The following is a 20,684-nucleotide window of genomic DNA, read 5'->3' as shown; positions in this document are numbered from 1 at the left end:
AGCAGTGAGATACAGACCCTTGATTTCAAAAGAGCACAATGCGACTCCGTGAGGGTACTGATGAGCAGAATCCCCTGGGAAATGAAGATGAAAGGGAAAGGAGTTCAGGAGACCTGGCAGTATTTTAAAGCAGTCTTGCTGAAGGCACAGGAACAAACAACCCCACTGCATAGTAAGAAATGCAAATATGGTAGGCAACCAGCTTGGCTTAACAGGGAAATCCTTGGTCAGGTTAAACTTAAAAAGGGTGCATACAGGAAATGGGAACTTGGACAGATGACTACGGAGGAGTATAAATATATGGCTGGAAAATATGGGGCAGTAATCAGGACAGCAAAGGCACAATTGGAACTGCAGCTGGCAAGGGATATGAAGGGTAACAAGAAGGGTTTCTACAGGCTTGTTAACAATAAGCGGGTTATCAGGGAAGGTGGGGCCGTTACTGGATGAGGGAGGTAACGTAGTGACAGATGATTTAAGAAAGGCTCAAATACTTGATGCTTTTTTTGTCTCAGTCTTCATGGGGAAGGACAGCTCCCATGCTACGGAGCTAGACAATGCAGTATGGGAAGGTGGAGGGCAGCCCTCCGTGGGGAAAGAATGACACAAGAACTACTTAGAAAAACGAGATGTACACAAATCCACAGGTCTGGATTTAATGCACCCAAAGGTGCTGAGGGAATTGGCAAACGTCATTGCCGAGCCTTTGGCCATTGTCTTTGAAGATTCTTGGAGATCAGGCCAGGTCCCAGATGCTTGGAAAAAGGCAAATGTAGTGCCCATCTCTAAAAAAGGAAAGACATGCAATCCAAAGAACTATAGACCAGTCAGCCTTACCTCAGTCCCTGGGAAGCTAGTGGAGGGGATCCTCAAGGAATCCATTTTGGAGCACTTGGAAGAGTGGGAGGTGATCAAAAGTATTCAGCATGGATTCACCAAGGACGAGTGCATGGGGTGCATTAGGAGGAGCCTTTCAAGCAGATCTAGAGAAGTGGTTGTTCCCCTCTATTCGGCACTGCTGAGGCCACGTCTGGAATATTGTGTCCAGTTTTGGGCCCGCCAGTATAAAAAGGATGTGGATATGCTGGAGCAGGTTCAGCAGAGGGCAACGAAAATGATTAAGAGGCTTTGAGGACGACAAGAAGTCTTGTGGCACCTTATAGACTAACAGATATTTTGGAGCATAAGCTTCCATGGGCAAAGACCCATTTCATCAGATGCACGAGTTGGGGGGTGGTTTCAGAGGGGTATTTAAAGAGTGGGGTCCCAGTAAGAGGGAGGTCCAGAGCTGACAAGGTCTATTCAGCAAGACCTGTGAGGAGAGGCTGAGGAATTTGGGCTTGTTTAGTTTACAGAAGAGAAGACTGAGGGGTGATTTAATAGCAGCCTTCAACTTCCTGAAGGGGAGCTCTAAAAGGGATTGAGAGAAGCTGCTCTCGGTGGTGACAGATAGCAGAACAAGGAGCAATGGTCTGAAGTTACAGAGGGGGAGGTGTAGGTTGGATATCAGGAAAAACTACTTCCCCAGGCAGGTGGTGAAGCACTGGAATGTGTTGCCTAGAAAGGTGGTGGAATCTCCATCCCTTGAGGTTTTTAAGTCCCGGCTTGACAAGGTCCTGGCTGGGATGACTTAGTGGGGGTTGATCCTGCTTGGAGCAGGGGGCTGGACGCTATGACTTCTTGAGGACCCTTTCAGCTCTGTGAGTCTATTATTCAAATTACCAGGATTGGTTTTCTCAGAGGTGGCCAGAAGCCTGATCATATTACAGTCGTGCAGCATCTTTGTGGATTAAATTAGGAGTCTTGATGTGGGCATCTGTAATTTTGTATTTGCTGCTTTGGGTCACATGACAGTGAACTCTAAAAGAAATTAGCCTGCCTTGAAACATATGGGTCCACTTGTAAAAAATGGCTCAAGGGACCCGATAGAGACATGTCACCCTGGTATCTATTACCAGAAACCATCCTGAGTTCTGTGCTTTTCCAGGAGAAGCTGGGAGACTGTCAGACTGTGCAACAAAGGAGGCCCACCTTATTCAAAGCCTATTTCATGGTTTCCCAAACTGGGGGTGTGCCTCCCTGGGGGCATGAAGAAATTACAGGGGGGGTGCGAGGTGACCTAACCCCCACATAATGCCTCCCACCCCAAAGAAAGAGCTGGCCTTTGTTTCCGGCTCTCAGCCCCTGTCATTTCATGGGTGTGACCCGGCACGGCCACTAGAAAAAGCAGGCAGCCGGCAAAGACCCACGTGGAGCTGGCTGCCTCCTGCAAAGGTGAGTGAGTGTGGGGTGGGGAGGAGGAGGATGGGGGTTAGGTGGAGGCTGGAGGTGCCTGGCTTGGGTGACGGGAATGGAGTAGGAGCAGGGGGCTGGTGGTGCCTGGCTTTGTGAAAGGGGAGGGGCTCTGGTGGTTGGCTTGTGGGACTTACAGTGCTCAGGTAGCTGGGTCCTGGCAGTGCTCAGGTAGCTGGGTCCTGGCAGCGTGGGGCTTGGGTGGCTCAGGCTGGCGGGTGTGCGCCTGGCCCTGCCAGCATGGGGCTTGGGCGGGTGGCTCGGGCATCTGGCCTGCAGCCGAGGCAGGTGGCTGGTGAGCGAGTGGCTGGCCCTGGCGGTGCAGGGCTTGGGCTGGCAGGCAGCTGGCCAGTGGGGGCTGCACCAGGCACCCACAAGGGGCCAAGGAAAACTATTTGCGCTTGTTTTTAATTTTCAATAATGTTTTTATATCAGGCTTTTGTATTTATTTTAGGTTAGGAATTGAATTGTTTGTTAAGGGGGGTTGGGTGATGGTAAGGAAGAGGTGAGGGGGCATGAGGGTTTCTCAAAAATCTAAAGGGGGGGCATGAAGCTGAAAAGTTCTGGAACCACTGGCCTATTTAAAGGGTGGGGTGAGGTAATCCAGGGTGTTGGTGTTCCCCTACTTCTCCTCACAAGATGGCTCCTAGAAATAACTCCCAGAGGTTCCTGACTCATCCTGTCCAACCCTTTCACTATTGACCTGCCAGCTTTTCCCAGTCCTCTGGGCCCTCCTGTGCACACCCAGGGTTGTTACAGATCCACCTCAAAGGCGGCAGGGGTGTCCCAGCAGCCGAGGAGCCGTGGGAACCACCGTGGACTTGGGGAAAGGGGCCTCCCTGTGATGGACGGCGGGAGCGATGGGTTATCACCCGTGGGCACAGTCTGGGAGCCATGGGAACTGCCGAGGGCTGTAACCCCGCCAGCTGGGCTGGCCTGTCACTGGCCCTGTTATCACCCAACATGACAGCAGGTGGTGCTGCACAGCCAGTTAGAGGGCTCTGCCAACCACCACAGGATACACAGACAGGTTCCCGCCTCCCGCTTGGAGCACAGCCCCTGAACTCTACTGTCTGCCCTGCGCCGGGATCTGCTCAACGGATGCTTGTGAGTCAAGGTCGCTGCTTCCTCCTGGCCACCGGGACGATGTGCCACAGCCCTCAGTGAGCTGGAATTTCCCAGCACACCATGCCAGGCTGGTTTGGGGGCAACTCAAAATAAGCTGGCTAACCGCAAAGGCAGGAGTGCAAGCAACGGCAAAGAGCTCAAAGCAGATTAGGAAAGAAACCAGGGGTCAGCATCCCTGCCGAGGCAGCGTGCCAAAAGGTGACCTTTGACCTCTACAGTCCGAGTGCCGCTGATACTTTTTAAAGTCACTAATAGTGCTACTTACGACAGCTTTGTTCGGAAATCAAGGACGGTTCAGAGCGTTACCGCTCGGGGGTGGTCAGGAACATGAGCTGGTCTTTTGTTAATCTGCAGGCGGCCTGGCTTTGAACAAGGTCCTAGCTGCATGCAGGAGGAGGAGCGAATCCGAGCTCCTGCCTGGGGTGCTGCTCTTGGCAGCCATGCTGGGGGTTGCTGACCCCTGGGCAGGACCATCCCTGCACTCACCAGAAGTGGCAGGGCACTTCCAGAGAAAGTGATGGGTGGGGTTGGAATGAGGCAGGTGGCTGGTCCCCCTCCCACCGGCAGCCCCCCAGCAGCTGCTATTGCACAGACTTGATTTAGTTGGTTCTATCACTGCTATAGCCCCGAAGCAAGCCCTTTGCAACTCTTACAGGCATTCGAGTCCAATTTTAACTTTCTTTCTTTCTTTAGATTTTAGATGCTAGATGTTAGGTCTGATCCAGGAGTGTGGCTGGTCCTTGGGGATCAGAAGAACCTGTTGTTTGACAAAATTGGTTTTAAAGAACTTCTTGTCTCTAGACCCAGTGGTTCTAGAGGTGACAGGAAGGCTGGAATGCCAAGGAAACTTCTTCCAAGACTTCTTGTTAGCCAGAATGACGAGACAAAAGTTATTTTGTGATTTGTTTGGTACGTCCTCTGCGAAAATCATCACTAGCATGTTGGGGCAGAGCTAGGTATTTCTCAGCAATCTGACCTGATGTTCTGAGTTGTGACATGGGGCAAACTGCAGCAAATGGGGCAGGTGATCATCGAATCACAGAGCTAGAGGGGACCTCAAGAGGTCATCGAGTCCAATCCCCTGCCCCAAGAAGGATCAGGCCAGGACTTAAAACCCTCTAGGGATGAAGATTCTACCACCTCTCTAGGCAACACATTCCAGTGCTTCACCACCCTCCTGGTGAAGTAGTTTTTCCTAATATCCAGCCTACTCCTCTCCTTCTGTGATTTCAGACCATTGCTCCTTGTTCTGCCATCTGTCACCACTGAGAACAGTTTCTCTCCATCCCTTTTAGAGAACCCCTTTAGGAAATTGAAGGCTGCTATTAAATCACCCCTCAGTTGTCTCTTCTGTGAGCTAAATAGGCCCGAATCCCTCAGCCTCTCCTCATGTGCTCCGGCCCCTTAATAATTTTTATTGCCCTGCACTGAACCTGCTCCAGCACATCCACATCCTTTCTATATCGGGGGGCCCAAAACTGGACACAATATTCCAGATGTGGCCTCACCAGTGCCGAATAGAGGGGAACACCCAATTCTCTAGATCTGCTCAAAATGCTCCTCCTAATGCACCCTAATATGCCATTGGCCTTCTTGGCCACAAGGGCACACTGTTTACTCATATCCAGCCTTTCATCCACCATAACCCCTAGGTCCCTTTCCGCTGTACTGCTGCTTGGCCAGACTGTCCCCAGCCTATAACAATGCTTGGGATTCTTCCGTCCCAAGTTCAGGACTCCGTATTTTTCCTTGTTGAACCACATCAGATTTCTTTCAGCCCAATCCTCCAATTTATCCAGGTCACTCTGGTTTCTCTCTCTACCCTCCAACAAATCTACCTCTCCCCCTAGCTTAGTATCATCCGCAAACTTGCTGAGGGTTCAATCCAGTCCCTCATCCAGGTCATTAATAAAGATGTTGAACAACACCGGCCCTGGAACCAAGCCTTGCGGCACTGTGCTTGAAACCAAACACCATCCAGATGTTGAACCATTATCCCCTACCTGTCAGGCCTGATCATCAAACCAGCTTTCTGTCCATGTATCCATCCATACTTCCTTAACCTATGGGCAAGAACATTGTGGGAGACTGTATCAAAAGCTTTACTGAAGTCAAGGGATGTCACATCCACTTACCCTCCCCCATGTCCACAGACCCAGTGTCCTCATCATAGAAGCTAATCAGATTGGTCAGGCAGGTCTTGCCCCTGGTGAATCCATGTCGGCTACTTTTAATCACGTTCCCCTCTTCCCAGTGCTCCCAAATTTATTCCTTGAGGATCCCCCTCCATTATTTTCCCAGCTACTTAGGTAAGATTGACCAATCTATAGTTTCCTGGATCATCCTTCTTTCCTTTTTTAAAGATGGGCACTACATTTGCCTTTTTCCAGTCATGCAGGACCTATCCCAATCTCCAATCTTCAGAAACAATGGCCAAAGGCTCGGCAATGACATCTGCCAATTCCCTCAATACCCTTGGGTGCATTAAATCCACACCCATGGATTTGTGTACATCTGGTTTTTCTAAGTAGCTCTTAACTTGTTCCTTCCCCACTGACGGTTGCCCTCCACCTTCCCATACTGCGTTACTTAGCACCATAGTGTGGGAGCTGTCTTTGCCTGTGAAGACAGAGGCAAAAAAAGCATCGAGTACTTCAGCTTTTCTCACATCATCTGTTACTAGGTTACCTCCCTCATCCAGTAATGGCCCCACACCTTCTCTGATAACCCTTTTATTGTTAGCAACCCTTCTTGTTACCCTTCGCATCCCTTGCCAGCTGCAGTTTCAATTGTGCTTTCTCTTTCCTGATTACTGCCCAGCATTCTCAAGCACTATGTTTATACTCCTCCTTAGTCAACTGTCCACATTTCCATTTCTTGTACACAGCCTTTTTAAGTCTAAGCTGACCCAGGATGTCCCTGTTAAGCCAAGCTGGTTGCCTACCGTGTTTGCTTTTCTTTCTGTGCAGCGGGATGGTTTGTTCCTGTACCTTCAGCAAGATTTCTTTAAAATACTGCCAGTTCTCTTGAACTCTTTTCCTCTTCATCTTCGTTTCCCAAGGGATCCTGCTCATCAGTTCTCTCAGGGAGTCAAAGTCTGCTCTCCTGAAATCAAGGGTCTGGATGTTACTGCTCACTCTTCTTCCTTTTGTCAGAATTTTGAAATCTACTATCTCATGGTCGCTGCAGCCCAGGTTTCCACCCACTTCTATTTCTCCTACTAGTTCTTCCCTGTTTGTGAGCAGCAGGTCAAGTTGTGCACGGCCCCTGGTCAGTTCCTTCAGCACTTGTACCAGGAAGTTATCCCCAACATTCTCCAAAAGCTTCCTGGATTGTCTGTGTGCTGCTGTACTAGTCTCCCATGAGAACCCGGGCCTGTGATTTGGAAGCTTCACTTAGCTGTCTGAAGAAATCCTCATCTACCTCATCTCCCTGATCTGGGGGTCTATAGCAGACACCAACTACAATGTCACCTCTGTTACTTCCGCCTCTAAGCTTAACCCAAAGACATCCAGCTGGATTTTCTCCCTCCTTATACTGGAGCTCTGAGCAATCACACTGCTCCCTCACACACAGCGCAACTCCTCCTCCTTTCTCCCGTCTGTCCTTCCTAAACAGTTTATAACCTTCCATGACCTGCTCCAGTTATGCAGCTCATCCCACTGATTCTCCGTTATTCCAACCACCTCATACTTGTGTGACTGTGCCAGGGCCTCTAATTCTTCCGGTTTGTTCCCCAGGCTCCTGGCATTTGTGTACAAGCACCTTAAGGAAGTGACTGATTGGCCACTTTCTCCTCTTCACCCAGGAAACCTACTTTATTGTTCCCTCCTCCTTCCCCATTTACCTCAGGGCTTGTGTCAGCTTCCCCCAATGACCTAGTTTAAAGCCCTCCTCACTAGGTTTCCAAGCCTGCCGACAAAGATGCTCTTTCCTCTCTTCATTAGGTGGATCCCATCTCTTCCTAGAAATCCCTGTTCATGTGAGAGAATCTCATGGTCAAAGAAACCAAAGTCTTCTCTGCGATGCCACCTACACAACCACACGTTTACTTCTGTGATCTGACGATCCCTACCCGGACCCCTTCCTTCCACAGGGAGGATGGACGAGAACACCACTTGTGCTCCGTATTCCTTGATCTTCTTTCCTAGGGTTACATAATACACCATGGTGTTGTCAAGGTCGCTCTTGGCTGTATCATTGGTTCCTACTTGGAGAAGTAGGAAGGGGTAAGAGTCTGCAGGTTTAACGATTTTTGGTAGAAACTCTGTTACATCCGGGATTCTAGCTCTCAGCAAGCAGCAAACTTGCTGGGATTCTAGGTCCGGATGGCAGATGGATAACTCTGTCCCTCTTAGGAGGGAGTCCCCGACCACCACCACCCGTCTTCTTCTCTTAGGAGTGGTAGTCGTAGAACCCCCATCCCTAGGACTGCACATCCCATGCCTTGGAAACCCTGGGGTGTCCTGATCCGGTCCTTGTGAGGTATCAGCCCCAGCTATCTCTGCCATATCACGTGTGCAGAGAGGCTGAAAGCGATTACTTAACTCCACTGGAATTGGTGACACCTGAACTGGTTTTCTCCTCCTGGAGGTAACATGCTTCCAGTTCTCCTTCTTGTCTTGAACAGCAGCCTGCTGCTCCTGCAGTATTATCTGGTGCCTTCTATCCAGAAAGTCTTTGCCTTCTCTGATGGACCTGAGGGTTGATATTTGGGCCTCAATTCCTCTAACCTTCTCTTCCAAAATTGAAACCAGCTTTGTACTTAGTACATAGAAAATCTTTTCTGTCATCCGGGAAGAAGACGAACATGGCACATGCAGGGCAGGTCACAATAGCAGCCTTCTCACTAGTCATGTCACTGTCCATTCTTTTCCTTTTCAGAGAGTTCCCTTAGACGTTTCTCGTGCCACCTTGAAGGGCACAAGAAAAATAAACCTATAAGAAAAGGGAAAACAGATACAGGGCTACCCCCAAAGGCAACTCCCTGGAAAATTCTCTGTTCGCTGCTCAGTGTTACTGTGGCTGCCTTCTTATAAAGCTGCTACCTGGTTAGGGCCAGCTCAAAGCCTTTGCCTCCAATCTAATCAGCCCTTGGAGGCCCACCTGGAAGGAAGATCTCCCAATTCACATCTTGCAAACTTGCCAAACTGCCAAACACCCTTTCCAGCTGCCCCTCTGTGCAAAACAAAATGCTCAGGCCCACAGGCAGCTATTCAGCCCTTGCCAGCTGCAGTTCCAATTGTGCCTTTGCTGTCCTGATTACTGCCCCATATTTTCCAGCCATATATTTATACTCCTCCGTAGTCATCTGTCCAAGTTCCCATTTCCTGTATGCATCCTTTTTAAGTTTAACCTGACCAAGGATTTCCCTGTTAAGCCAAGCTGGTTGCCTACCATATTTGCATTTCTTACTATGCAGTGGGGTTGTTTGTTCCTGTGCCTTCAGCAAGACTGCTTTAAAATACTGCCAGGTCTCCTGAACTCCTTTCCCTTTCATCTTCATTTCCCAGGGGATTCTGCCCATCAGTACCCTCACGGAGTCGCATTGTGCTCTTTTGAAATAAGGGTCTGTATGTCACTGCTCACCTTTCTCCCTTTTGATCCGCAGACTGCGGCTTAGTTTTATCATTAGATTCACCAACCCAGTTACAAACTGCTCCTACAGCTCCTCACAGGTTACCAAGAAGCCAAAAAATACACAGTAACCTTAAAGCAACCCAGCCGGGGGTTCCCCCCACATCAGACAAACCTGAGATGGTGAGGGTATGGAGGAGCTCGTTCATTGTATAGACACCCCCAGGCATCAGTCTTCCCAGAGGAAACTGGTCCAGTAAAAGAGATTCTCTCCCCCACCTTGTCTCTCCAGTACCATGGCACAGCTACCGCTGTGCAGCAGAGTTTTCTTATTGAGAGTAAAACCAGGAGGTAAAAGATTGATTGTACGGGGGCATGGGAGCAACGTACTGAGCAAATTCCAGTCCTGACAGATCCCCTGCTCAGACTGGCTAGTTCATCGGAACGGAACTCTGCCAAGGTTACAGTTTCCACCACCCAGCCAGAAATATATTGTGTGTGTGTGTGTGTGTGTGTGTGTGTGAGAGAGAGAGAGAGATATGCAGGCCCACTGACCGCAGCAGAGGTTCCCTAAAGACCACAGACCAGATAAGGATGAAGGCGCCCAGCCAGGGTTTATTGTCAAGCAAGATACAAATAACCATTGCCAAGTATAGTATTCTGCACACTCATCCCTCACTATATGAGCACAACTGGTTCCCAACTTTCTGCTTGTAGGCAGAAACTCATAAGAAGGACACCAAATTCCTATGTAAAAGTCTCTGATTCATTCCTAGTGCTCCCAAATCCGTGAAGGAGTGGCAGCAGGTGGCGCTGCTTTTGAAAGGTGAGCGAAACTTGGTTGGGGAGGGTTAAAGGCTGGGGGAGCAATTTGGGGCCATGAGCCAGAGTGGGGGTTAAAATCTGGTGGCAGGTTCGGTGGAGGGGGTTCAGGCTGCTGTGGTTTGAGGCCAGGGAGCTGGCAGGGGGGTCAGGCTGCAGGGCTGTGTGGGAGTACAGGCGGCAGGGAGGTCAGGCTGCTGCGGTTTGGGGCCGTGGGGCCAGAGAGGGTCAGGCTGCGGGACCACGGGTTACAGATGGCAGCAGGGTCTGGCCACTGGGTCCTTTTGGAAAGGATAATAGAGTTACTATAGACATAGCAAAAGACTCTTAGCTTACTTTGCAGGGCAGACAAGAGGCACAACTTAATTTTAATCGTAACAAGAATAGAGACTGTACAGTAAACACTAATAAGAATGAGAAGTCCTGTGGCACCTTATAGACTAACTCATTTATTGGAGCATAAGCTTTCATGAAAGTTTATGCACCAATAAACCTGTTGGTCTATAAAGTGCCACCAGACTTCTTGCTGTTTTTGCAGATACAGATTAACATGGCCACCCCTCTGATAACTGTAATAAGACCATGTAGTAAGATACAAAAATGGGCTTCTTGCTAATCATGAATGGTGGCTGGCAGGTGAAAGAGGAGCACACAGAATTTATCACCAAATCATTATATGGGCTTTATGACCATGATTATACCTAGATTCTTATATTAACACTAACTGGACTTTTGTCATGACTGAGTGCCGGGAAGGGGTTAATCTCTCCAGATGTAACTTGAGTACAGGTGAGCCAATGGGTACAAAGTAGCTTTGTTTGGAGGCTTTTCCTCTGCCTAACAGCAGAGAGAAAGTCTGGGGGAAGAACGCATCTCCCAGGCAGGCAATCTGGAATGAAAATCAGTAATATCCTGACCATTGCAAAACCAGCCCTCAAGGTGTAAGTAAAAGAGAAATGTAGAGTTAGACGTGATCGGGTTGTGGTTGTTTTGAATTTGGTTGGACTGGCTGCTCTTTTTTTCTCTTCTGTGTTGTTGTTTGACTTGAGATTTTTCCCCTGAAACTTTTAAGCTGAATCCCACGGAAATACTTTTGCTGCGTGCAACCCACGACTTCTTTTGCTCTTATTTTGTGAATAAATCACTCTTTGTAACCAATTGTTCTGCTCCTGTATCATAAGAAGGGGCTGTGTATGTGCATGCCTCAGACTGAAAGGTCAGCTACTAAATTACAGTTCCTGTGTCTAAGGTCTCTCCTGAGGGGGGTTAAGTGCTTGGGGTGCCCCAAAGGGAGATGTCCCAGGTGCGCGTGCCTGGATTAGGGAGGCAGTCTTTTCTCACTTGGGTGATGATACCCTCCAGGGAGCAGGGGATCTGCGCCCTGGGGAAGTGTTCAAGTAAAGCCTGCACACAGCAAGGTGTTTTAAAGATTTGGTGGTACCTCACTTTCTGCACTCGGCGTGCCAGAACTGGGGAGGATCCCTGACAACTTGTCTATACTGGGTCGGGGGTTGCGGAAAATCCCCTTTTCCCAGACAAAACACCCTTGTGTCCACACTGCAGAACTGGTTATTCTGGAATAACAGGGTGCTGAACGTGAAATAGTAACTCCACCCAAACGAGCGGCTTTCACCAACCACCCCTCTTACAATTTGGAAATTGATTCAGTGCATGCTAAGCAGAGTAATTATGACTTCCCTGGCCTCCAGGGAGACAGCCCATCATCGCTCTTATTTTGAAATTGGCTCTGCAGTGTGAACGCTCCTTTCTGTAAACCCCGGCAGTGTAGACAGAGCCAATACTACACTTTAGCTATACTCTGACCACTAGATTGCGCTCCTCTCCCCCAGCTGGGGACAGAACCCAAGGGCCCTGTGATTTCCTGGTGCACACCCCTGCAGGCCCTGTGTGAGCAGCGAGGGGTGGTGGTAGCACGTTGCAGGAATTAGCTAGCAAAGCTGTCCATTGTGCAGAGCAGCAGCGTTTGTGGGACCCACAGCGGCCTGGCTACTTTCAAGTTTGGGTTTTACTGGGTTTCCTCATTTCCTTCCCCGACTTGTGCCGGGCATTCAGGTAGTCGGCCACGCTGGAAACAGCTTTCAGCCCCTCCTGGATGGTGCCAAAAACAGTCGATAGAAAGTCGGTTTTGCTGGTGGCGTTGATCTCCCGCTGAAGGCCTGAGATCTCGTCCTTCATCAGCTGGGCTCTCTCGGCAAAGCCCTTCTGCAGCAGGGCAGCCTGCTCCTGCAGCTTGCTCTCCAGCGCCCGCTCCGCCTCCTGCCGGGAGCTGGCCAGCTCCTCCACCATCTTGACCTCCAGCTGCCTTATGTTCTCATGGTGGCTGCGCTCCTGGTCCTTCATCAGCTGCTCCACCTGCAACTGCTTCTCCTCCGCCACCTTCCGCTGCTGCTCCAGCATCTCAGCCTTCTGCTGCTCCTCTTTGGGGGCACAGGACAGTAAGAGAGGCACAAGCCCTCCCCAGCTGCCGGGCACCCCACGAACCCCCACCCCTGCTGGTTAGTGTGAGATGGAACGAGTCCTGGCACCAGCATCCCAGCGTGTAACCTACCCAGGAACGGCTTGAAGGGCAGTCTGGACGGAGATCACGGAGTGGGGAGGGGGCAGTGAGACTGGGTGTGGGGGGCACAGAGAGCCCTGGGATTGGGGAAGTGGGGGGCACAGAGAGCTCTGGGAGAGGCGTGGCGTGGCACACAGTGCCAGCTGCAGCGGGATGTGGTAAGTACACAGAGCCCTGCTATGGAAGGAGGGGCAGGCGGGTTACATGGAGTCCCTGAAATAAGGGGGTGGGAGGGGGACCCATGGGGTTTGCTGGGGGATGGAGAGGGCACCCCTGGGCGCACTGAGCTTGGCCAACAGACGCTCTGCAGCCTGTGACCCCAGCGTGGGGGGTGGGGGGGGCTGCACGGCCCCAGGCCTGGCCCGAGCCCTGCGGCGCTGCACAGCCCCACTGCAAAGACACAGACCCGTTCTGTGCAAAGAGAAGGTGCAGCAATGGGAGCTCACCAGCCCTGCGCTTCTCTGCCTCCGTCAGCAGGTGGTCAGCCCTCAGCACCACCTCTGCCTCAGCCTTCTTGCTGGCCAGGAACCGCTCCAGGGCCTCCTCCGCCTGGCGCCAGAGATGGGCACACACTGGATTAGTCGTGTGCTCCCATCAATATGCCATGAGCTCCCTGCTGGGGGGGACCTGCCTCCCAGGGGAGCTCTCTTCCGCCTGGGGGTAAAACACCCCCGTGAAGACAGAGCGCGTGGGGCAGAGTTGAGGGGCAGTGTTAGCAGCTGATCCTGCCCCTCTGCAGCTGTACCCCCCCCCAGACGGACAGTCCCAACCCCCGCAATTTGCTCCCACTTTGGGGGTTCCTGACAGGGCCGCAGAGCCCGGCGAGGGAGCAAGCGACGGGCTGGAGAGGAGCTGAAGCCCTCAAGGCAAAGGCTCCCCAGGCGGGGGACTGGGGGCAGTTTCTAGTGGTGGGGCTGGAGCAGATCCAGCCCCATCTCTGGGAGCTGCGCTCCGTGGGGTAGCTGGCCGGGAGGGGGAGCGGGGGAGGGGTTGGGATGCTCACCTTGACCCCTTTGTTGGGCTTCGCCCGGTAATTCTCCACCACCTGGTTCTGGTCCCTGACGTAGGCCTGGTACCCGCCGGGCTGGGAGTAGAGCCCGGTGCTGAGTCTCTGCCGCATGGCCGCCGAGAGCTCCTCCAGCAGAGCACAGCAGGTCTGCTCCGACTCGGCCTCGTTCTTGGCCAGGAGGTCTCCGTACTGCTCCGTTATCCTGGCCTGGGCAAGGAAGGGGACAAAGCCCGTCCCAGGGCCGGGTCCAGCGCTCCCCTCCCCAGACCTCTGCGCTCGACTGGGGCTCACTGGCCCCTCGTGCTCAGTGGTCGTTCAGGGGTCTGCAGGGTGCCAGGCTCACTGGCCAATCACGGGCTTGGGAGCAGGGCAATGCGTGGGGGGCTCACCCCCAGTGCTCTGGGGGGGAAAGGGGGAACAGATGCTAACGGCTTTTCTTTTGTGTTCTCAACGCACGCAGCCCGTCGCCTTTTCTCCCACAAACGACCCGTCTGCTGCTTCTAGGCATAACTCCGAAAGGCCATTGGCCAATCAGAGGAGTGGAGCCCAAAGGCCATTGGCCAATCAAGCTGCTGGGGCTGGCTGGTGCCTGGGGCCAGGGCCCAATTTCAGTGGGGTTCTGGCCAGCGCAAAGGGGCCCTGCCCCCCACGGGTGCCCAGCGGCCCTGGAGGCAGCGCCATCCCAACAGGCCATGCCCAGCTGCCCCCACCTACCACCAGCTGCTTCTGGAAGCTCTGTCCCTCGTCCTTGAAGGAGCGCTGCATGAAGAGCCGCAGGGCGTCCGCCTCGCACCTCCCATGTGCCTCCGAGAGCTCTCCCAGCTCCGCCGGCAGCTGCAGCTCCTCCATCCCTGCCACGTACATCGCCAACGCCTCCTTGAGCGCAGTCTCGTTCTCCACGGCGGCCATGGCCATCACCGCGTTGTCCAGGCAGGGCACTTGCCCGCTGCGGATGGTCTCCACGTAGCTCTGCACCAAGGAGCTGAACCCTGGGCGGGAGCGGAAGAGACATTTGTACAGCCCCTGGCGCCGTGGCTGGGCAGTGTGTCCGACGCACCCATCGCTCCCAGGGGCTCCGGACACCGGGCTGCTGCTCTTCACTCTGGGGACCCCCGGCCGACCGGGCTCTTCTGGGATTGGAACAGCCAGAGCCTGGGAACCGGCATCCCCTGAGCAGAGCCAGGGCTCCGTAACCAGGCCCAGGCCACGCTCCTCTCCTCAGCAGCTCAGCGTGGGACGGGCAGAGGAGGGGAGGAGGTGCCCATCACACCAGCTGTCTGGCGGGTCACACCAGCACCATCTCACTGGGGCTCTCGGGTCGGGGCCGGGCCCTTTGACCTGCAGGTTGCCTGGGAGATGAGCTTCGTCATCCGACTCGGAAGCCGGGCACTTGAATGCCAGAGAACCCCGTCTCTGCCCTGCTGCAAGGCTGGGTGCAGCCCACTGCAGCCTGTCATGGGCGGTCTTCCCTGGGACCTGGGCACTGGGGCAGCTGCCCGGGAGAAAGGCAGGTGCCGCCCAGCTGGCAGCAGAGCCCGCAGCTGGCAGCCTGTGTTTCTCCGGGCGGTGCACGTCCGCACACGCCACGCGCACAGAACACAATGGTGACAGACGTGTGATGGGCACCGTCCCCACCCCGACCACAGGGGGTCTGAGCTCCAGCACCTGTATCTCTCCAGCTCCAGGGGTACCTGCTCCTGCTTCTGGCTCCTGACAGCTCTGTTCCACTTCCCCCTGCCCCCCACCGCCCCGCCCCAGGTCGAGCAAGCGGCTGGTTGCCAGACAAGGCCCAAGGGAGAGACCAAGGACCCAGCTTCTCCCACACCTAGAAACAGCCCCACAGGCAGGGGAATTCTCCCCTCTCCAGGGCTGGGTTTCCCTCGGCCGGCGCCTCCACAAGGCGGACGTACTTTGCCCGGTCACCGGAATGCCTCCTTTGACCGTCTTGACTTGGGAATGTTGGAAGATGTAGTCGCAGAACCAGCGGGTCTGTGCCAGGAATCCCGGGTCCAGGGCGGTGGTGGGCAGCGACTCCAGGCAGCCCATGTCCTGCGTCGCCGCCGGCTGCACGAACACGAAGCACTTGCGGGTGGGGAAGAAGCTGCGGATGCACTGCCGGGGCAGATTGTACTCCATCACCTGCCGGCTGGTGCCTGGAGAGCCAAGGAGCCAGAGATTAGCTCTAGGTTGGCAAACAACAGCGTCTGGGCTCCTCGGTGGGTCCCAAACACCGGGGAAAATTCGGCCCCCATCAGGGGAAGAGCTGAACCCCCCCGTGGGGAAGAAGGAAACGGGGTGATTGGGGGAGGGCGATTTTGGAGCCAAAAGGGGTTAAAAACCAAAAGCAAAAAAAATCCAGTTTTTTGGACTTTTTTAATAGCTGTTTTCCTCCCAAAGACCACGTCAGCCAAACGCAGGTCTCCCTCGGTGCAGCGTCCAGTGGGGGCGCAGAGTGCGGAGCCGCTGGCACAGGGCAGGGTTCCCTCTGGGCCCAGGCGCCCGCAGGCGCGAGGCTGAGAACTGTTTGGGTCCCATTGCCCAAGCTGGTCCTGTCCGTCTCTCCCCGCCGCACGTCTGGCCGTGGGCTCGCTGGGGTGGGGCCGGATCTTGGCTCTGTTTGCACAGCGCGCTGGGCTCCTGGGTCTGGAGTGGGCCCCACGCTGGGAAGTCAGTGGCTGGGTAAATGGGCCCAGGGGTCTGATCGGATGGGGCAGGGAGGGGCAGGGCACGGCTGACCCAGCTCACCTCTCTTCAGGGCCAGCGCATGCTCCAGGTACTGATCCTCTGTCACCGTTTGCCCATTGATCTGCAGCCCCAGGGTGAAATCCCGCACGGCCCACACGAAACCGGGGAAGAAGCGGACAAACTCCGTGTCCTCCTCCTCGTCGGCCCCGGCCTGCGCCTTCACCTTGATGTGCTCCGTCAGCTCTGACACGAAGCTGGGCGGGGGCTGAGGGCTCAAACGGGCAGACCAGGGCGCTGCCATCTGGGGTGGGGCTGAGGGGGGGCAGCCCCACACCCCCAGGACTCCCAGCCCATGATCCCAGGGGCCACCCCCCGCACTCCCAGCCCCATGTCCCCCAGGGGCCAACCCCAGCACTCCCTGCCCCATGACACCGAGGGGCCACCCCCCCGCACTCCCTGCCCCATGCCCCCCAGGGGCCACTCCCCAGCACTCCCTGCCCCATGTCCCCCCAGGGGCCACCCTCCAACCTGCCCCCCAGGACCAAGGATACTGCAGCTTCTCCAGGGCGTACTGGTCGATGGTGCCTTTGCTGTTGTAGACCAGGGTGCTGCTGAGCAGCACGGCCAGCGCGAAGATCCAGACATCATTCTTCGTGTTGCCCTGGGCGTGTAGGGGCTGGATCTGAGACAGGCGCCCGGCACAGGGCGGGAGGGGGCTGCTCCAGGCCCACTGGTGCCCCCGCTAGCGCTGGCCAGGGCTGCACCGATGGGCACTGCAGGGCGCAGGGCAGGGGGATCCCCTCTGGGTTTGGCCCGGGGAGGAACACTGGATGTTTGCTCAGCACAGGACCAGCCACCTGCCGCTGGGCTCGGTTCCCCCACGCCCCACCCATCCACCCAGCGTGGGCCCAGCTCCCCCCGCCTGCCTGGGAATAGCTGGGTCGGGGGCGCAGGACCCTGTCTCTGACAGTGTTCAACCCTCGACAGGCTCTTCCCCACGAGTCGCTTCAGGGGTCCTGGGGGCTGGGTTGGGTTATCCAGGGACCCACAGGGCCCCTCTGCTTTCGGGTCTGGGAATCAGCTCCCGGCCGCCTCCCATCGGCCCCAGCTCACCTTCTCCACGTCCCCCAGCCCCTCGGTGTCCAGCAGCACCAGGGTGTGGCCGGCCCGGCGGGGGTGGGGCAGGCACCACATCCAGATGCCCTTGGTGTGCGACTGGATGGTGGCGCCCAGCGAGAACCCTGGGGAGAGAGGGGTGAGAGCCAGCGCTGGGCATGCCCTGCACGCGGGCCCAGCTCCAGCCAGGGACCAACGGGGACAGTCTCACCTCTCTTCCTGCCAGCCAAGGTGTTCATGAGGTAGGACTTGCCGGTGCGGTACAGCCCCACAATGGCCACCACCACCACGGGCTCGGACAGGCCACGCAGGATTTCTAGTGCTGTGGGATTCACCGCCAGCTCCGCGTCTGCACTGTTCCCCACCAGGCACACGGGGCCCTCCATGGCCACGGCTGCGGGAGGTGAGCAGTGGAGAGCCCTGCAGGGAGAGCAGCGGGGGTCTGAAGTGCTCCACCCCAGAGGCACACGCAAGGGGCGTGTTCATGCCACGTCCTTGCCAGCTCTGAATGGCTCCAATCTGGGGTGCGGTGCCCGGGCTGACCCATAGCTGGCACGAGCAGATGGGAGGCAGTGGGGTGTGTGCGGATCTTACCCCCTGGCTAGGCTACGTTTCCCTAAGTGGCCCAGTGTGTAGTGCAATGGGAGCCCCCAGGTGACCCCTTTCTTCCCCAGGAAACAGGGCAAAGGCAGGAGGAGGGGCCTGGCTGGTTCAAACGGGAACTGGGCAGTTGGAAGGGGGGTCTGGCTTCTGGCTCAAGAGGAACAAAGGGGGCACCAGGGCCCAGCTCAGGGCCCCTCTCCCCAAGGTGGATGGTATTGATGGGTTCTGTGCTGACAAGTCTGTTCTACACTGTGTCCCAGTTGCATGATCAACCTTCTCTCCCAGCTGCAGAGTGACAGCCACATCTGCCTACGGATGGGGCAGGGCCTGGGGACCCCACGGGCCAGGACATTTGGTGGCAGCGGTGGGATGCACAGCACCCCATGGATGCAGCATCCAGCGGTGTGTGACTGGGGCACAGGAGACAGAAGGGGGGGCCAGCGAGGTGCAGGCGTGCTGCCTGCAGTCTGGTGCAGTCTGGGGACCCCATGCTCCCTGACACTCACACTCCCCAGTTGCTCTCTGAGATGTGCTGTTTCCATGCACTCCAGACAGACATGCACTGTGTGTGTGGGCGTTAGGTGGGTTTCCCTTAGCAGCCCCCATTGGGTCAGCAGGGGAACCCCTGCTGCAGTGTATCTGTGGGGCTCAATCTATCCCTCCTCTCCCCCCTGCTGGTCCCCCTTCTAGCTTCTGGCTTCCCAAACTGGGGGTGTGCCCCCCAGGGGGAGGGTTGAAGAAATTCCAGGGGGAAGGCGCAAGGTGACCCAGGCCCCCCGTCAATCCCCCACCCCAAAGAAAGAGCCGGCCTTTGCTTCCGGCTCAGCCCCTGTCTTTTCATGTGGGTGACCCGGCACAGCCGCTAGAAAAAGCAGGCAGCCGGTGAAGGCCCACGTGGAGCTGGCTGCCTCCTGCAAAGGTGCGTGAGTGTGGGGTGCGAGAGGAGGGGAAGGAGGATGGGGTTCGATGAGGGTGGGGAGCCTGGCTGGGGGAGGGGGGTGGGGTGAGAGTTGGGGGTGCCTGGCTCGGGGGAGGGGGATGGGGTTAGATGGGAGGTGCCTGGCTCGCGGGGGAGGGGCTGGGGCGGGTGGCCCCGGAATTGCTGGTACAGCGGAAGTGGGGACCCGCTGCTCCAGCCGGAGCTCCGCCCGACGACGGGGCGGGGCGGGGCGGGCGCGGCGCGGCGCAGCGGTACCAGGAGAGCGACCGAGCAGGCGGGAGCGGCGCGACCTGGCCCCGGGAGGGACGGGGGGTGGGGGCTGGAGCTGGGACTCCCGGCAGCTCCGCCCCCGCCACGCGGCCCAGCCCCTGGAGCGGGGACCCCCGTGGCTCGGCGCCGGGGCTGGGTCACCGCTACGCGCCCTGCGCCGTCCGTCCCGCCGCGGCAGCTGCACTAGAGCGGGGCTGGAGGGGCCATGGGGTGACCCCGCCTGGGCGCTTCGGGGGCGGGGCGGGGCGGGGGGCAGCTGGCGGCGCTGGGCCCGCTGCAGGGCGGGGTGAATTGGGGGCTTGCCCCGGGGAGCGCAGGGGGAGGGTCCCCGGGGGCGCTGGGGGCCAGGACACCTGGGTTCTCTCTGCGCCCCGGGAGCGGAGCGCGGTCTCGTGGTCAGAGGCGGGGCCGGGGGCGCGGGGCGCTGCCAGGACTCCTGGGTTCTCTCCCGGGCAGGGCTGGTCCCCGGGGCGCAGGGGTCTCTCACCGGGGCCGGGCGCTCGGGCAGACGCCGGGAGAAGCCCAAGCCAGGGCAGCGTCTCTCCGCGGCTCGCTGGGAAGTGAAAGGAAGAGCCGCCGGCAAAGACACCCGCAGCCGGGCCGGGGCGGGGCCGGACTCCTGGGTTCTCTCCCGGGCGGGGGGACTTGGCGGCCTTGGTCGCCTCCGGCAGCTGCAAACCGAAAGCGGCCGGAGCGTTTCCGGGAAAGGGCGGAGCGGGGCGGGGGCGTCTCTGCGCGCTCGGAGCCGCCGGGCCCTGCAGCCCCCCAGCCGCCGGGGTGTTAACGGCGGGCTCGCCACGCCGGGGTCCGGGCCAGGCGGCTGGGGGCCGGGGTAGAGAGCTGGGGGCCGGGACTGCAGGGGTCTCTCCCCCGTCTGGGGGAGGGAAGTGGGGTCTAGTGGTTAGAGCAGGGGAGGGGCTGGGGGGCCAGGACTCCTGGGTTCTCTCCCTGTCTCGGGAGCAGTGGTGTCCGGAGAGGGGGAGTGTCCCGTGGGGGTGTTAAGGCCGGGCTCGCCACCACAGGTTCCTCACGAGGAGGCAACTGCTGGCAGTACAGGGGCCATGACACACAACACAACACACCCGGCCGGCGTGCTCCCTCCACTCAGAGGACACAGATGAGCACCACTGCACCGGCAAGCTCAGAGCCAGCCTCTGCCTCGTTTCCCAGCCCTGCCTCAGTTTCCCCACCTCGCCCAGTGCAAATCTCCCCTCCTGGGATCCCAGCGCCCCGGTGAACCCCCGTCCTGGCTCCCCACAGCTTGGCACTGCGCTCTCTTCTCTGACCCTCTCAAGTGGCACAGCACCCCCCCTCCCCACCTGCCCTGTGCAGCACAGGGGCCCTTATCTGCTCCTTGCAGGGTCACTGAGCTTAGGAGGGCCCCAAGCTCCCACCCCGTGGAGGATGCTGCCAGGGCACGCTGAGACCCCGACCCGCTGTCTGGGTCTCGACCTGTAATGTCAAAAAGGGGGTGTCCGTCAGCTTGTGCAACCAAGGGCGTCCTGCGCATGCTCGGGACTCAGGGCTGCAGCTGCTGCCTTTACTTTTGCCCTTACTGGGCTTCACACCTGCAGCCTAGTGTTCACACTCCCCCAAAGTGTTCCCTGGGGCCTACTGCAGCAGGGTGAGGGGCGGGCTGTCACCGGGGGGCAGAAACAAACCAA

The 20,684-nt window shown here is 56.8% G+C and overlaps 1 protein-coding gene across 1 annotated transcript; it reads right to left on the bottom strand.

The window, feature by feature from the left end:
- Positions 1–9,592: 9,592 nt before the first annotated feature.
- On the bottom strand, positions 9,593–19,640 carry LOC142003543 (guanylate-binding protein 3-like). Its single transcript, XM_074980581.1, has 10 exons — positions 19,508–19,640; positions 17,419–17,627; positions 17,205–17,332; positions 16,643–16,752; positions 16,152–16,345; positions 15,317–15,559; positions 14,121–14,395; positions 13,401–13,613; positions 12,844–12,946; positions 9,593–12,257 (listed from the first exon to the last, which is right to left on the bottom strand). Exons 2-10 carry the CDS (start codon positions 17,591–17,593, stop codon positions 11,833–11,835), a joined length of 1,866 nt encoding a protein of 621 aa, XP_074836682.1. The 5' UTR covers positions 17,594–17,627; positions 19,508–19,640; the 3' UTR covers positions 9,593–11,832.
- Between the last annotated feature and the right edge of the window lie 1,044 nt (positions 19,641–20,684).

This window comes from Carettochelys insculpta, chromosome 30 (genome assembly GCF_033958435.1).
Source record: "Carettochelys insculpta isolate YL-2023 chromosome 30, ASM3395843v1, whole genome shotgun sequence".
Classification (NCBI taxonomy): Eukaryota; Metazoa; Chordata; order Testudines; family Carettochelyidae; genus Carettochelys; species Carettochelys insculpta.
This window is presented reverse-complemented; position numbering and strand designations above follow the sequence as displayed.

What these genes read in the sequence shown, in the direction of transcription:
- LOC142003543 (XM_074980581.1), bottom strand. Translation starts at nt 17,593, where the DNA reads ATGGAGGGCCCCGTGTGCCTGGTGGGGAACAGTGCAGACGCGGAGCTG. An exon ending in CTTGGCTGGCAGGAAGAGAG is followed by an intron (nt 17,333 to 17,418) that starts GTGAGACTGTCC and finishes CTCTCTCCCCAG; the next exon opens with GGTTCTCGCTGGGCGCCACC. An exon ending in AGCCCAACAAAGGGGTCAAG is followed by an intron (nt 12,947 to 13,400) that starts GTGAGCATCCCA and finishes CTCTGGCGCCAG; the next exon opens with GCGGAGGAGGCCCTGGAGCG.